Source organism: Strigops habroptila, chromosome W (genome assembly GCF_004027225.2).
Source record: "Strigops habroptila isolate Jane chromosome W, bStrHab1.2.pri, whole genome shotgun sequence".
Lineage (NCBI taxonomy): Eukaryota > Metazoa > Chordata > Aves > Psittaciformes > Psittacidae > Strigops > Strigops habroptila.
This window is the reverse complement of record NC_044301.2, coordinates 1,025,365-1,042,230: the sequence shown is the minus strand read 5'-3', so window position 1 is coordinate 1,042,230 and position 16,866 is coordinate 1,025,365. Positions and strand designations below refer to the sequence as shown.

At 43.1% G+C, this 16,866-nt stretch overlaps 1 protein-coding gene across 6 annotated transcripts in view; it reads left to right on the top strand.

Annotated features, from left to right (window-relative positions):
- LOC115601766 (polycomb group RING finger protein 3-like) overlaps positions 1 to 12,370 on the top strand; it is a 111,016-nt gene extending 98,646 nt beyond the window's left edge. For all 6 annotated transcript variants that reach the window (XM_030472155.1, XM_030472156.1, XM_030472154.1 and 3 more), the window contains one exon: positions 10,519 to 12,370. In XM_030472155.1, coding sequence (XP_030328015.1) covers positions 10,519 to 10,566 — 48 coding nt within the window. In that variant the 3' untranslated portion in view covers positions 10,567 to 12,370. The remainder of the gene's footprint in view (positions 1 to 10,518) is intronic.
- The last annotated feature ends 4,496 nt before the right edge of the window (positions 12,371 to 16,866 follow it).

The following is a 16,866-nucleotide window of genomic DNA, read 5'->3' as shown; positions in this document are numbered from 1 at the left end:
ACAGTATCAACCCTTAGGCTACACCACTCATGACTGGCCTGCAGGTGGATTTCATGCTGCTGATCACAACCCTTTGAGTCTGGCAGTCATTTTTCTGTTCACTTATCTCGTTCCTACCTCAGTAGTTCGTCTGTGAGGCTTTTATGGGAGACAAATCCCTGATTAATTCCACACTTATTTGCCCCTGTAGGGGGAGATCTGAGAAACATGAATCCATTTATATGTCAGGGAGCAGTTAGGGCCAGCTGCTCCCTACAGGAATGGGGAAGCTGTGCACAAATAACAGCTAGCAAGGCTGGGGGCTTGCCAGCCAGGCCCCAGCCCTACAGTACCCAAGCAAGGCAGACCCAGACATCATAGCCAGGTTCAACCAAGAGCTCAGATCATCAGGGAAGTTCATGGTGATGAGGCCCTTAGGGTCTTGAGTGTGGGGTCACCAAGGCATGGGCTATGCAAATGTTATGCTGTACGGTTTTAAACCAGTACTTAATCCGTCACTGTTCCTTAAAGCTACTAATACCAACTGTAATTTTCCAGCCATTGGTTTGGGTATTGTCGTACAGTTTTCTTTAGACTATTTTTACAAGTCTGATTCATTATTTCTACCATTCCGGATTATCGTGGGTGGTAGGATGTATGCAGTCTTTGTTTAATTCCCAGGTTACTCATTAAGGCTTGAGTTCTTTCACTTACAAAAGTCCATCCTGATCTGATCCTTTCTCTGTGGATGTTCCATACCTACAGATAATTTCCTTAAATGGAAGGTTTACAGTTACAGAGTCTGTGTTCCTTTTAGAGGACAAAGTTTCAACCCATCCTGAAAAGATATCTCTGATGACAAGGTGTCATGGATTAACCCAGCCAACAGCTAAACACCACAGGCACTCCCTCATCCCCGCCCAGTGGGATGGGGGAGAGAATTGGAAGGATAAAAGTGTGAAAACTCGTGCATTGAGATAAAGACAATAATTAAAAAAGGAGGGGGACGCACACACACCCCACAAAAAGAGAGGGGAACTCCCCATCCCCCCAACCCAAGAAAAACAAATTAATTAACAGTTAATTTGCATAAGGTTACATCATTTTCATCAAAAGGACACCCTAGTCATGTTTTGCTGATGCATGAAGCCATATGTCAATGATGTCCATGTGCTTCCAGGATGTACCAGGCTTCAAGGATAGTCTTTCCTGATTACGAATTCGTTAGCCCTGTTTCTTAATCCGCCTACACAAGGGCAAAGCCTCCTCTCCCACTATGGGTTCTTTGTTTGTCAGCATTGTTCATCCTGACCTTGTAGGAGGCCCTTGTATCTGTCCAGGCTTTTCCATAGTAACACAAGTTTCAATTTTTTAACTACATGCCTATGGAGCTGGAGCGACTCTAGTCGTACATGGTTTTGTTACTGATTGGTGTAAAATTCTCTTGCTTTTAAAAATACAAATCTAGTTTCCTTGTTTGGCAGCTGCTGTGCGGTTTATCAGTACATGGTACGGATTTCCTTCTTACACTTTAGTCTGACCCCAGTGTATTCAGCGCACAGGCACCCATTCGTATGGGTTATCCTGGGCCCAAAGTAGCCCTCCCTATTGTTGGTTTTCATCAATCGGGGGTAGGGCAGCAGAGCTTGAGCACTGAGGTATACTGCTACTACTGCTCTTCTTTTCAGCTGTAGTATCCTGTCTTTAGCTTATCCCATGTTTTATTCCTAATCCATTTTGCCATATTTTCTTCTGAATCCTTTAACACTTTCCACAGCCTCAGTCCATTTCTTCTGATTTACTAACCTTATTTCCTAACCTTGTTTCCTTATTTAAGTCTTCTTAACTTTCCTGCACTTATTTATCTTATCCTTTTTTGTCTGCAACCTGTTTTCTATTGTCCATCTTCGCAGTTACTCTAAGTTCCTGTTTTTTCTTGATCCGTGTAAGAAATTTTTGCCTTTTCTCCTGAACTTAGTCCCTAATACTTTGTAACACACTGTGTTATCTCTACCCATTGATTCCAGGCAGGTTTCCCTGCATTTTGCTGCATGGACAGTTGTGAATAGCGGGGGTACATTTGGGCAGCTAATTCTCATAATTCATCCGCTCTTCAAGGAACCTGATTTATCCTTATTTCTGCCAGGGGAGCTGGAACTACTTGTACCCCATCAGGAAAGGGTGGTCAGTACACAATACATATCATATCCTGACAGTGTTTGAGAAACGCCACATTTGTTCATAAAACATTCTCCACCTTCTCCTGGCTTAGTGCAGCTAACAGAAGCATCCAACAGATGCAGCAGTTTGCACAGTGGTTTCCGGACTCTGCTTTTAGATCATCTAGATTTTCTGTGAATGGGAACAACTTCTAAGATCATCAGGGGCCTCCTAGGAGCCCCTTGAGGAACTTAGAATCATAGAATAGTTTGGGTTGGAAGGGACCTTCAAAGGTCATCTAGTCCAACCCCCCCGCAATGAGCAGGAACATCTTCCTGATAAGGTTGCTCAGAAGCACATCCAGCCCGGCCTTGAACGTCTCCAGGGATGGTGCATCCACCACCTCTCTGGGCAACCTGTGCCAGTGTTTTACCACCCTCATCATAAAAAATTTTTCTCACGTCTAGCCTGAATCTCCCTCTTCTAGTTTAAAACCATTACCCCTCGTCCTATCACAACAGGCCCTGCTATAAAGTCTCTCCCCATCTTTCTTACAGGCCCTTTTTAAGTACTGAAAGGCTGCAATGAGGTCTCCCTGGAGTCTTCTCTTCTCCAGGCTAAACAACCCAAACTCTCTCAGCCTTTCCTCAAGGACAAGGTGCTCCAGACCTCTGATCATCTTTGTGGCCCTCCTCTGGACCCTCTCCAACAGGTCCATATCTTTCCTGTACTGAGGACTCCAGAGCTGGACACAGTACTCCAGGGGGGGTCTCACTAGAGCAGAGTAGAGGGGGAGAATCATCTCCCTTGACGTGCTGGCCACGCTTCTTTGGATACAGCCCAAGACACAATTGGCCTTCTGGGCTGCAAGCGCACATTGCCGGCTCATATCCAATCTTTCATCCACCAGTACCCCCAAGTCCTTCTCCTCAGGGGTACTCTCAATCCCTTCATCCCCCAGCCTGTATTAATCCTGGGGGTTGCCCCGACCCAGGTGCAGGACCTTGCACTTGGTCTTGTTGAACTTCACGAGGTTCATGTGAACCCACTTTTCGAGCTTGTCCAAATCCCTCTGGATGGCATCCCGTCCCTCAGGCGTGTCAACTGCACCACACATCTTGGTGTCATCTGCAAACTTGCTGACAGTGCACTCAATCCCACTATGTCGTTGATGAAGATATTAAACAGTACTGGTCCCAATACGGACCCCTGAGGGATGCCACTTGTCACTGGTGTCCATCCAGACATTGAGCCATTGACCACTACCCTCCAGCCAATTCCTCATCCACTGAACAGTCCACCCATCAAATCCGTATCTCTCCAATTTAGAGAGAAGCATGTTGTGGAGGACTCTGTCAAAGGCTTCACAGAAGTCCAGATAGACAACGTCCGTAGCCCTTCCTTTTTCCACTGATGTAATTACTTCATCATAGAAGCCCACTAGGTCGGTCAGGCAGGACTTGCCCTTGGTGAAGTGGTGCTGGCTGTCTCAAATCACCTCTCTGTCCTCCATGTGCCTTAGCATAGCTCTTAGGAGGATCTGTTCCATGATCTTCCCAGGCGCAGAGGTGACACTGACAGATTGGTAATTCCCAGGGTCCTCCTTTCTACCCTTTTTATAAATGGATGTGATATTTCCCTTTTTCCAGTCACCAGAGACCTCGCCTGACTGCCATGACTTCTCAAATATCATGGAGAGTGGCTCGGCAACTACATCATTTGTTCCTCAAATGGTCATGAACCTGATGTTCACTTAAAGTGGGAGGAACTTTGCTTCTCCAGTCCCCGCCTTGCGGTTCATCCACTCAAGAGGTGTGGGGAGAGATCCTGCCAGTGAAGACTGAGGCAAAAAAGTTGTTGAGTACCTCAGCCTTCTCCTTGTCCATTGTTACCAGTTCACCAGTCTTGCTCATCAAGGGGGGCACACTTTCTTTGACCTTCCTCTTGTAGTCGACGTACCTGTAGAAGCCCTTCTTGTTATTCTTTGCATCCCTAGCCAAGTTCAGCTCCAGCTGCACCTTGGCCTTCCTGACCCTATCTCTGCACAACCAGGCAGTGTCCCTATACTCTTCCCAGGATACCTGTCCCTGCTTCCACTGCCTGTGCATTTCCTTCTTACCCTTTAGTTTGACCAGCAGGTCTTGACTCAGCTATGCCAGCCTCTTATCTTCCTTACTCGATTTCTTACACCTGGGGATCGCGAGCCGCCTTAAAGATCTGCCAGCTCTGTTCTGCTCCCTTGTCCCTGAGGGCAGTTTCCCACGGGATCCTATTGACTAACTCCTTATAGAGTCGGAAGTTGGCTTTCCTAACATTCAGGGTCCTGACTGTATTCTTTGCCTGTCCCACCTACCTCAGAACTGAGAACTCCATGAGTGCGTGATCACTGCAGCCCAGGCTGCCTCCAGTCTTCTGTACCGCAGCCCGTCATGCCCAGTATATAAACTGGGGGGAGTCACCCGGAAGGCTCAGATTGCTGCTCAGTTTGGGCTGTGTATCGGTCGGTGGGTAGTGAGCAATTGTATTGTGCATCACTTGTGTTTATTGTTTGGGTTTCTTTCCCTTCCCTTTTTAGTTTTATACTCTTTCCCCTTGTTACTCCCCTTATCCTTATTATTTTTATCAGTAGTAGTAGTTTTGTATTATACTTTAGTTATTGTACTGTTCTTATCTCAACCCGTGGGATTTCCATTCTTTTGATTCTCCTCCCCATCCCACCTGGAGCAGGGGGGAAAAGGCAGAGACTTAGTGAGCAGCTGCATGGTTCTTAGTTACCGGCTCGGCTTAAACCACAACAAGAGGGCAACTTGTCCACCCTTCCTTCCTTGCCTATCCCTTCTGAATAGCCTGTAGCCATTGATAACCACAGTCTAGTCATGGGATCCTTCTCACCAAGTTTCAGTAATGGCCACCAGGTCATAGCTTTCTAGCTTCACAGTGGCTTCCACCTCCTCCTGTTTCTTGCCCATGCTGCGTGCATTGGTGTAGAGGCACTTCAGCTGGGCTGTCGGCCTCGTCACCTTCTGTCGTGATTTGAGCCCAGCCGGTAACTCAGAACCACACGGCCGCTCGCTCACTCCCCCCCTTCTTCCTCCCCCTGCTCCCGGAGGGATGGGGAGGAGAATCGGAAGAATGCAACTCCCACGGGTTGAGATAAGAGCAGTCCCGCAACTAAGGTATAATACAAAACCACTACTGCTACCACCAGTGATAATAATGATTAGTGAAATAACAAGGGGAGAGGATACAATTGCTCACCACCCGCCGACCGATACCCAGCCCGACCCGAGCAGTGATCTGGGCCTTCCGGGTAGCTCCCCCCCATTTATATACTGGGCATGACGTGCTGTGGTATGGAATACCCCTTTGGCTAGTTTGGGTCAGGTGTCCTGTCTCTGCTTCCTCCCGGCTTCCCCTCCTCCCTGGCAGAGCATGAGACTGAGAAAGTCCTTGGTCGGAGTAAACATTACTTAGCAACAACTAAAAACATCGGTGTTATCGGCATTGTTCCCAGGCTGAAAGTTAAAAAACACAGCACTGCACCAGCTACTAAGAAGGAGAAAAATGACTGCTATAGCTGAACCCAGGACACCTTCTTAGAGGAACAACTACTAATTCATTTGAAGTGTTTCATTGGTGTTTCCCTCTTGGCTCCTATTGCCTCGGGTGCACCTTCCTCTTCTTCATAAGACTTCAAGTGTGCTCCAGTGTGACCAACACATCTCAGAGCCACTGGCTGAGGGTCCTCACTAGCACCCCACCCCACTAACCTTGGCGTCTTGTCCCACAGCTTGTCACGGGCGAACTTAATATTGTCCATCTCCCCCATCATGTGTGGTTTAAAGCTCTGTCAATGAGCCCTGCTAGCTCATGAGCAAAGACCTTCTTCCCCCTTTGAGAAAGGTGAATCCTGTCCGACACCAGCAGGCCTGGTGCCATGTAGGCTATCCCACTATCAAAAAACCCAAAACTGTGGCAGCAACAACAACCACAGAGCCATGTGTTAATGGACTGGGTCCGTCTATTTCTTCTAATGTTGCTGCCTGCAACTGGAAGAAAAGAGGAGAAAATAACCTGTACCCCAGATCCCCTCACCAGCCGTCGCAAGGCCCTGAAGTCTCTTTTGATCGCCCTTGGACTACGGCTCTCAGCTTCATCACCACCCACATGGAAGACCAGTAATGTGTAGTAGTCCGAGGGCCATACCAGGCTAGGAAGTTTCCTAGGAATGTCCTTAACCTGGGCCCCAGGTATGCAGCAGACTTCCCTATGAGGAAGGTCTGCTTTGCATATTGGACCCTCTGTTCTTCTCAGAAGGGTGTCACCTACAGCTATAACTCATCTTTTCTTCCTCATGGATGTGGTCGTAATATGGGGGGTATGCCTTTCTTGCCCTGTCACCACCTCCGGTGTAGATGGACCTTCGTCCTCTTCATCCATTGACTGGTCTTCCCCATCTAGAGCCTCATACCTGTTGTACAGAGGCACCTGGGAGGGTGAGGTGGCCAAGGGAGGTTTTTGCCTGCCACCCTGAGTGTGGACTTGCATCCATTCACTCCTTTCCCTTGAGCTACTGCCTTCAGTCTGGCAGGGAGAGGATTCAGGACCCCCTGGATCTTGGTTTTTCTCTGCTGGCCATTCCTGTTCCTGTCTCAGGCAGGCCAGAGCCTGGTTCTACTAGTCTATCTCCTGGTGCTTCTAGGGCTTGCTCGAATCAGTCAAAAGGCTGAGTAGATTGTCCACCTGGTCACATCTGACACAGCTGCTGTCCCTACTGCCATCCGATACCAGAAAAAGGCTCTGGTACTCCCTGCAGCCTGAGACCTGGATGGCTGCATGTTTTCATGGGAGCTCCATCTGGGTTGCTACATCCTTCCTGGCAAATGCAGAGGTTATAATTTTGCACCAGGTGGATACCATATCCAAGCTCCTTCTGGAAGAGTGACAGCCACAAATAGAGCTTCAGGGTGCCTGATGTTGCTGGGAAAGCATGCCTACAGGAGACTAATTTGAGCAAGCCCTAGAGGCAGCTAATAGGTTGAGAGGTGGGCCTGTGTGAACCTCATGAAGTTCAACAAGGCCAAGCACAAGGTCCTGCACCTGGGTCAGGGCAATCCCAAGCACAAATACAGGCTGGGCAGAGACTGGATTGAGGGCAGCCCTGAGGAGAAGGACTTGGGGGTGTTGGTCGATAAGATGCTCAACATGACCCAGCAGTGTGCACTTGTAGCTCAGAAAGCCAACCGTGTCCTGGGCTGCATCAAAAGGAGCATGGCCAGCAGGTCAAGGGAGGTGATTCTCCCCCTCTACTCCGCTCTCGTGAGACCCCACTTGGAGTACTGTGTTCGACCCTGGGGCCAACACATGAGGGACCTGGACCTGCTCAAATGAATCCAGAGGAGGGCCACAAAGATGATCAGAGGTCTGGAGCACCTCTCGTATGAAGACAGGCTGAGAGAGCTGGGCTTTTTCAGCCTGGAGAAGAGAAGGCTCTGGGGAGACCTTATAGCAGCCTTCTAGTACCTAAAGGTGGCCTACGGGAAAGCTGGAGAGGGACTTTTTACATGTAGTGATAGGAGAAGGGTTAATGGATTTAAATTGAAAGAGGGTAGATTTAGATTAGACTTTAGGAAAAAATTCTTCACTACAAGGGTGGTGAGACATTGCAACAGGTTGCCCAGAGAAGCTGTGGCTGCCCCATCCCTGGAAGTGTTCAAGGCCAGGCTGGATGGGGCTTGGAGCAACCTGGTCTAGTGGAAGGTGTCCCTGCCTATGGCAGGGGGGTTGGAATTAGACAATCTTTAAGTCATAGAATTATAGAATCATAGAATGGTTAGGGTTGGAAAGGACCTTAAGATCATCTAGTTCCAATTCAAACTGTTCTAAAATTCTATAAAAAGGAGATCGATAAGATTTTCTCTAAGACCCTGGAGATACAAGAGTCAGAATCTGCAGCCGCAATGAGGGAGGGGGCAGCCAGGGTCTGAGTTGAAAGAAAGGAACAAGGTAAATGGCAGGATCACATCCCTGGACTGTAGGAGAGCAGGTTTTGGTCTGTTAAGGGACCTGCTTGGAAGAATTCTGTATGTTGTGTTTTAACCCCATTAGGCAACTAAGCACCACACAGCCACTTGCTCGCTCAGTCCCAGTGGGATGGGCAAGAGAATTGGAAGGGTAAAAGTAAGAAAAATTGTGGGTTGAGATAAAGACAGTTTAATGAGTAAAGCAAAATTGTGTGTGCAAGCAGAGCAAAATAAGTAATTAACTCACTACTTCCTGTAGGCAGGCAGCCATTTAACCATTTCCAGGAAAGCAGGGCTTCCACCTGCATAATGGCCCAAACATCACCCCCTTCCTCCTTCTTTCCCATAGCTTTTACTGACTCCCCTCCCAACTTCTTGTGCGTCCCCAGCCTACTTGCTGATGGGGCATTGTGAGAAACAGGTGGCCTTGATGCTATGCAGGCACTGTTCAGCAATATCTAAAACATGGATGTGTTATCAACACTGTTTTGATCACAAATCCAAAACATAGCACCATAAGAGCTGCTGTTGTGGTTTAACCCCAGCTGGCAACTAAGTACCATGCAGCCACTCACTCACTCTGAAACCAGGACAGCGGCTATGAAGAAAACTAACTCCATCCAGTAGATAAGCAATTGTACTGTGTGAATAGCAAATATAATTCACTTGTGCACATGTTCTTGTAATTATTGGATTGGAGCAACAGTAGGTAGGCCAACCCCGGTAGGTAGTCTAGTAGAGAATCATACCAACATGCTAGTGGCTTTCAGGTAGGTGTTCAGAAAGTCCCTCAGTGGTCCCTTGTCTACTCAGGTGTATATATAATCCTATAGTTTTCTTCTACATATAGCAGCGATCGCTTTCTTGGATGTGGTCTGAGTTGTGCAACCCATTATTAATGTCAGTGTTTGCTCATGGCCTTGACCTTAAGCAGCCCCTTGGTGTTCTGTGTTTATCAGGTGTTGTGGGTTCAACAGGACAGCTAGTTTCAGGAACTTACTGGTCCTTGGGAGATGTTCACACACTATCTTCATGAAGTTCAAGAAGTTCATGAAGAGCCTCATGAAGTTCAACCAGGGGAACGGCAAAGTCCTGCACCTGGGGAAGAACATCCCCATGCACCAACATATGGTTGGGGCCACACAGATGGAATGCATCAGGCAAAATATTGCCAGCAGGTCGAGGGAAGCGATCCTTCCCCCTCAGCACTGGTGAGATCACACCTGGAGTTCCGTGTCTAGTTCTGGGCTCCCCAGTACAAGAGAGACGTGGACATACTGGAGGGAGTCCAGCACAGGGCCACGAAGATGATTGAGAGACTAGAGTATTTCTAGTATGATAAAAGTCTGAGACACCTGGGACTGTTTAGTCTAAAGAAGAGATGGCTCAGGGGGAAAGTCATCAAGGTATATAAATACCTGAAGGGAGGATGCAAAGAGGGCAGTGACAGGCTCTTTTCAGTGGTGCTCAGTGACAGGACAAGAGGCAATGGTAACAAGCTGAAACACAAAAGGTTCCGTCTGAGAATCAGGAAACACTTTTTCACTGTGAGGGTGGCTGAGCACTGGAAGGGATTGTCCAGTTGTGGAGTCTCCCTCCTTGGAGATATTCAAAAGCTATCTGGACATAGTCCTGGGCAACTGGCTCTAGGTGACTGTGCTTGAGCGGGGGTTTGGACTAGATGACCTCTAGAGGTCCCTTCCATCCTCAATCGTAATGTGATTTTCAGCATGTACTTTTCCTCTCTTTGGCCTGCTCTTTTCAGGTAACTATTGCTCCATCCACGCACATAAGTACCTAAAAAGCTAATTCACGCAAACTCATGTAGAAGAGGCTTTTATGACCATTCTTTATGTTGTGTAAACTTGAACTGTAGAACTCTATACTGCAGGATGTTGTAGATGTTAAAAGTTTACATAGCTTTAAAAGAACAATGGGTAAATTCACAGAGGAAGTATTGGGTGAGGACTATTAATACAGGGCTCTACATCTGGCTTGGGAAATTCCTGAATTGTTTGAGATTGAGGCACATTCTGGAGACTTGCTATTTACTTGCCCTCTTCTTATGCCGTTCCTCAAGGGTTTGTGATTGGCTCCTGCTGAGAGCAGGTTCTACTCTAGATGGCCAGATCTAGTGTTAGTTAGCTACTCTTAACATGATCGGTTACTGAGACAAAAGTAGAAGGATTCTTGGGGGGTGGTGGTGTCTGTAGGTGGGGTATCTTGGTGAAATTTGGGAATATAGCTACTCTGATAGTCTCTCTGTGGTTTAATTTATGAAACAGGTTTTATGTATAAAGTATATTAATGCATTTTGGATTTGCCCTTTAACCTGTCTGATGATTCTGTCTTGCAGAAAGCACCTCTACTGCTACATTACAGACCCAAAATGGACTTGCTGTAGGAGAACTTTATTGTCCTTCTGGACATTTGTTTTTTGTTTTGGTGGTGTTTTGGTTTGGGTTTGGGGTTTTTTTTGTTTTCGGAGACTATCATCTCACACCTTAGTGCAGCACTTAACTCTCACGTGACATGAACCAGCAGAATCATTTTGGAATGTTGTAGTGCTTCTATAGCAGACTGTCCTGAATATTTCTAGGCATGTGCTGCATGGATTTTTGGACTCTCTCTCTCTATATATATGTATATTTATTTATTTATTTTTGTACAAATGAAATAAATCACAACTCAACAGGATTCTACCAGCACTGAGTTTACAGGTAGTGAAAACACTTCACAATTCCATGGAGCTCAGCCTAATTCATCTATTTGTAGTTACACAAAAATAAATTAAAATGGTGTGGAAGAGATTTTAAATGTTGCTTTTAACACCAAATTACTACATTTACTTATTTTTTTGTCTTTAAACTTTACAACTTGTTTCACTGTTTTTCTGAGGTGTTCTTGTTTTATGTAGTTATGCCCAATTATGTGAGCTTTAATCAAGCCATTCTATAGAGCGTTGAACATAGCTAATGATACAGTGACTGGTGATATTTATTATGCTGCATTAAAAACTTCCTAAAAGCCTGGAGATCCAATTACTTCATTAGTTTTTCACAATGTTTGTTCTTTATTTTGTATTTCAGTAATGTTTTAATATCTCCCCCTTTGCATGTTGATTTGAAATGAGTTCACTTGATTTTTTAAAATATGCCTTAATGTTTTGCCATGGCATAAATTACATCTGATCATAACAAATACTCATAAGTGATGAACTTGTGAAATTGTTTTAAAGTAAATATGTCATATAATTAGGGCTTGCAAAAATAAAATCTTACTTTAGGGAGTATTTGCTATTTCATTAGCTGTTAAAACTATGGCTGTTGGGCACCTTTTGTTGATGTTGCACAAATTTCCATTTTGCTAGTTAAAAATTCTTCAGGTAACTGCAAACCAATTCTGTGTTTCTTTTACTGTTTTCTATATGAAACCATAGCTGTTTAGAGCTCAATTACTATTTATCTCTGAGGTCAGATTAGGTTACGGGGGCATCCTCTTGGCCTTAACGGATAATTTTGCTTGTGTCAATCCCTGAGAGAAGCAAACTACCATATGTGTTTGTGTGTCTGTGTACAGACATCCACGCACCTTAGAGAATCCACCTTCAGTAGTGCTTAGCAGTGCTGACTACACTGATTGAAAGGCTTTTTAAAATAGTCAGCTTCATAAAAATGTGTTAGTAGTTGAAAGTGACTTCTGCAAGCTGTGTGCTGCATAGCATTATATATAGCATGGATGCGTGTCTGACATGGAGACTTAAGTAACTGAAAATAAGATAAGCAATTTTATTGGCAGCCTCCAGCTGCCAATATTTTTTAACTCTGAGTTTTCCTGTCAGCTGAAAATGGCAGTTATATCAAACACTTTATTATTTCATAAAATGTCAATGGCTAGGAAAATCAGTATGCCTATTAGCACTGTCCTGCTTCTTCCAGCTGTGCTCCCCTACCTTGCAAGAAAGCATTGCTTAATGTTACTTGATAATAGGAGGTTGATCTCATAAGAGGCTTATTCAAGTATTCTAAATCCTAATGCCTCTGCACATCTCCCATGTTTTTCTTAACTGAACTTTTCAGTTCTTCTTTTCCTAGTTCTGCTGTTGCCAGAGGGAAGCTCTAAGTTCACTTGTTTGTCTTAGGAAATAGAATCATCGAATCATAGAATGGTTTGGGTTGGAAAGCACCTTAAGATCATCTAGTTCCAACCCCCCTGCCATGGGCAGGGACACCTCCCACTAGACCATGTCGCCCAAGGCCCTGTCCAGCCTGGCCTTGAACACTGCCAGGGATGGAGCATTCACAACTTCCTTGGGAATGCTCCATCCCTGGGGCCCTTGTTTTCATTTATGGCCATAGATGGTGAATGGTGAAGAAATTGAGAGAAATGCAAAGAGAAAGTCTACTGAACTATGGGGATGGTCAAAAGAGCCACAGTAAGGCCACTGGAGTACTGCCATCTCTGCAAATGATAATGCAGGACTACTACATTTGAACACCTGGGTTAGAATGTCTTTATGCCAAGGCTCAGAGAATGTGTGTGTGATGGAATTAGAAGTTTGCTCTGGTTTTGCTGTACTGTTTCTGGACTCCCTTACCTACAATTTAGCTTTTATCTGCTTTTAGCATTAATAGAAATGACAGAAGAGGACAGGCGAGATCTAATTAGTCTCTATTTTTGGCAGTTTTTCACAAAATATTAAATGCGGGTGATATGGATGTATATGTAAGTTAACATAATAGGCCTTTCTGGAGCTCTTCATGTGGATATCATTATATACTTCCCAGTGTAAATCAGGGGCTGGTTCCAGTTGGTGAGGACTCCAGAGTGTGCAAATATGGTTATAAACACCCATCCTCCATGCACCCCTAATGTACCTGAAAGAGACATGGAGCTCAAGTCCATAGACCATGTAAATGCCTAATTCATTGTTCAGCCACAGTCTAAGGGTTTAGTAAATATATTTGTGATTGGTCTACCTCAGTATATGTACACTGTGTAACCTTATTGCAAGATCAGATGTTGATGCAGTGCTGTTGAAGTTTATTTGTATTTTAGTGTTTCCATGTGTAGCTCTCCAACTGAAAGAGGTTAGCAGTTACAAATGTAAATTCAGAAGACGCTCTGCCATTCAGTTCTAAATCTTGCTCTAACAGTCTATAGTATAGAATATATGTTTGCAAGTTTGTAACTACCTTTTGAATGACTCAAATTTGTTACAGTGCTATACAAATATATTTAAATCTGTTTATCTAGGTACACATCTGTAGCCAGTGTTAACACCTATAGCTGGCGATTGCTCATAATTTTATGTATCTGCTTTTGTAATGTGTTTAACCTGATAAAACCTCAGCAGTGCTTTTAAAAAGAAAACAAACAAAAAAACCCAACCACAACCCTATTGTTCACATCATGTCACAATAGATATCTTCACTGCAAAAACTATTTCCCATGGGGAGGGATGGGATGGTGTCCTGAACCATTTGTTTGCTTTTTAGCTTTATAGAAAGTCTAGACTACAACTGAATTCAAGTCAGAGGCCAGTCTTGGGGTCAAAGTTCAGTTTTACTTTGAAGCTTAAGAAACAGTTGATTTAATGTCAATATTATATTGACTAAAACAATACTGACTTGTCTCTCCTTTTATTTAACTGTTGAATCTGAAAGTTTGGCTCAGTATAGATATTTCTTGAATCCTGATGAGGTCATGATTAATTTATTTTGATCTTAACAAAGTCAGCATTACTGTGAAGTAATTTTTACAGCCACTTACACTGGTAAATAATTGTGGTAAAAAGGTATCTATCTTGTAGCATTATCCTCAACAGCAATGAGACTAAATTATCCCAGGCTCAGAGTGTCACTAGATGTAGTTTTCATTAAAAAAGGTAATTCACAGAAAATATTTAATATTGAATTTAAGTAAGATTTGGGAGCTTGAAAGATTAACGTTATTAAAATTATTTATTATATTAAACATTCTGTTTTATTTTATCATTAGAGTATTTTTTGTTTCAAAGGTCCAGCTTTATTTGCAAGCATATAAAACTGTAAAAACTTTTTACAGATTCTTCCTGTTACATTAGGTTTGAATGGCTTTCATTTGTATGTCTTTGCTATGTATGGCTAAAGAGCTTTGCTTATTCTTTTGTGCATTTATAAGGCATATATTTAAACTGTAAACATAGCATCTACTTCTAAATTGAAAAGCAACATAGATGGGGATTTTCATATATATATTCAGTGGGGTTTTGTTTGGGATTTTCATTTGTGGTTTGGGGTTTTTTGTGGGTGTTTTTTAAGAATAAAGTTTGTAATTTTATGGGCTTGTAAAATCTTTAAGTGCAAGAACTACCCATCAGCAATATTTTAAAATGGATGATCTAGCAAGAAACTTCAATATGAATTGTGGAAGTAATATGCAAAAGATGCAGCCTATCCAAAATTGTTTTGTGTCATTGTTATGTCTGGTATCTTTGTGTGTCATCTATCCTGAGAATATTTATTTTTATTGGTTGTGCAATAATATACACAACACTGTCACCTCTGTGAATGTGGGACTGCAAAAATGAGACTACATTTATGATGGTACTATTTTTTATTTTCAATAGACTACGAGCCTTTGAAAGCTTATCTGGCTCTATTGTTGTTATAAGTAAGTGCATAATTAGCCTTAGGAGATTCACTTTTTTTCCTACTGGGTGGTAAATGGAACTATACAGCTAGCCTATTTTTCAATTATATGAATTTTACCATTAAGTATAATGGGAAAAAGCCAACTAATCTGTAGAATAACACATTAATCTTAAAAAAATGCATTTTCTCAGCAGTACTTAAGAAATATATTTAGTACACAAGACTGAATTTTACAGAAAAAGCTACTTTCTGTATTTCCTCAGGTAATTGATTCAGTTTGGACATTTCACTGGAGATGTTAATACAATCTATGCTTCAGTTTTTCTACCTGAGGTTAATAACAAAAAAAAAAGTCATACATACTAGAATCTTTGCTTAGGTTTCACTTAACTATAATTGAGAGGTATTGACTTCTGTCTCTTAAAAGTGCAGAGAGAGCATTAAGGTGCCTAATATCACCAGCATGGAAAAATAATGTCTGCTTTCATCAAAATCTGTAACCATGTACAGACACTCTCTAGGTACCTGCCTTTTGTGGGAAGCCAACAGTCATATTTTTACAATGGAGTTTGATATGCCTATACACAAATTTAAAACTGTTCTTGTTTGAACCACTTGAGTGGATCCTCAAGGCTTCTTGGAAACCTTTTGAAGCTACCATGATCTGATGAGGTCAGATTGCAAGATAGGGGCTAAAAGGCCAATTCTGTAAACTCTTACAGTGATAACTATTACTAACCTAGATGTTTCCACTGAAAGCAGTGGAATCATTCATGTGGACAAAATTGATTAAATGTGTGTCTGCAAGATGGAGTCCTAATTTTTGAAGGACAGACTGCTGTTTCTCTATCTTTTAACTTAAAAAGTATTGGCTTAATAAAGTTCTTTTATCCAAGTAATTTAATTGGACAAAAAGAGTTTGTTCATTTTCTGCAACACTGTTAAGGTTAAAGGACAATAAACCAGTACAATAACTAAGCCTTTATCCTCAATATGTGGCATAATAAAGATACTGAAATTATCAGGGTAATACCATATTTTTGACTTGGTTTCATGTTAGAAATTACTTTTTTATACTGTTTTCTGTATGATTTTTGTGCTATTGGTGGCTAGTTTTGGTCTGAAGAAACCGTTTCGGATTATTGCTTAATGTTTTGATTTTACGATAGTGACGCTTGTATCCAGTGTTTTGCCAAATAATATTATATGCTTGTTAATAAAAGTAAAAAAGCTAACTGAAATCCTGCCAGGCTGGTGATAGTTGTTCCATTCCATTCCTCACCCCATACTATATTATGCAAGCTAGTTCTTTATGTTCTTAAACAAACACAGTGTGACTGGAACAAGAATGACATACGTGGTTCTATAATCAATCTTTATTCCCATCTTACTCAGTTGAGATGTTGGCATGGCCCAAAGGAGTACTTTATGACATATGATGCTGAAATGTCTGTGCCAAATGTGTGACCATAATTGCCTATCAGTTAATTTACATGTCTTCTGTTGGGGGGACAGGAAGTAGGTACTTTACCATTTTTATGTATTTGTGAGTTTAAATATACTTAGAATAGAATATAGAATAGAACTGCACACAGTATTCAAGGTGAGGCCACACCAACACTGAATACAGTGGGATAATCATCACTTTTGATTGGCTGGTTATGCTGTGTTTGATGCACCCCAGGATGCAGTTTGCCTTCTTGGCTGCCAGGGCATACTGCTGACTCATACTGAGCCTACTGTCAACCAGCACTCCCAGATCCCTTTCTGCAGGGCTGCTCTCCAGCCACTCCTCTCCTAATCTATACTTGTGCCTGGCATTACTCTGTCCTAGGTGCAGGATCCAGCATTTGGACTTGTTAAAGTTCATCCCATTAATCATAGCCCAATGCTCCAGTCTATCTAGATCCCTCTGCCAAGCCTCTTATCTCTCAAGAAAGTCAACAGCACCTCCCAGTTTAGTATCATCAGCAAACTTGCTAATGATTCATTCAACTCCTGCATCCAGATCACTGATAAAATTATTGAACAGAGCTGGCCCTAGAATTGAGCCCTGAGGAACACAGCTG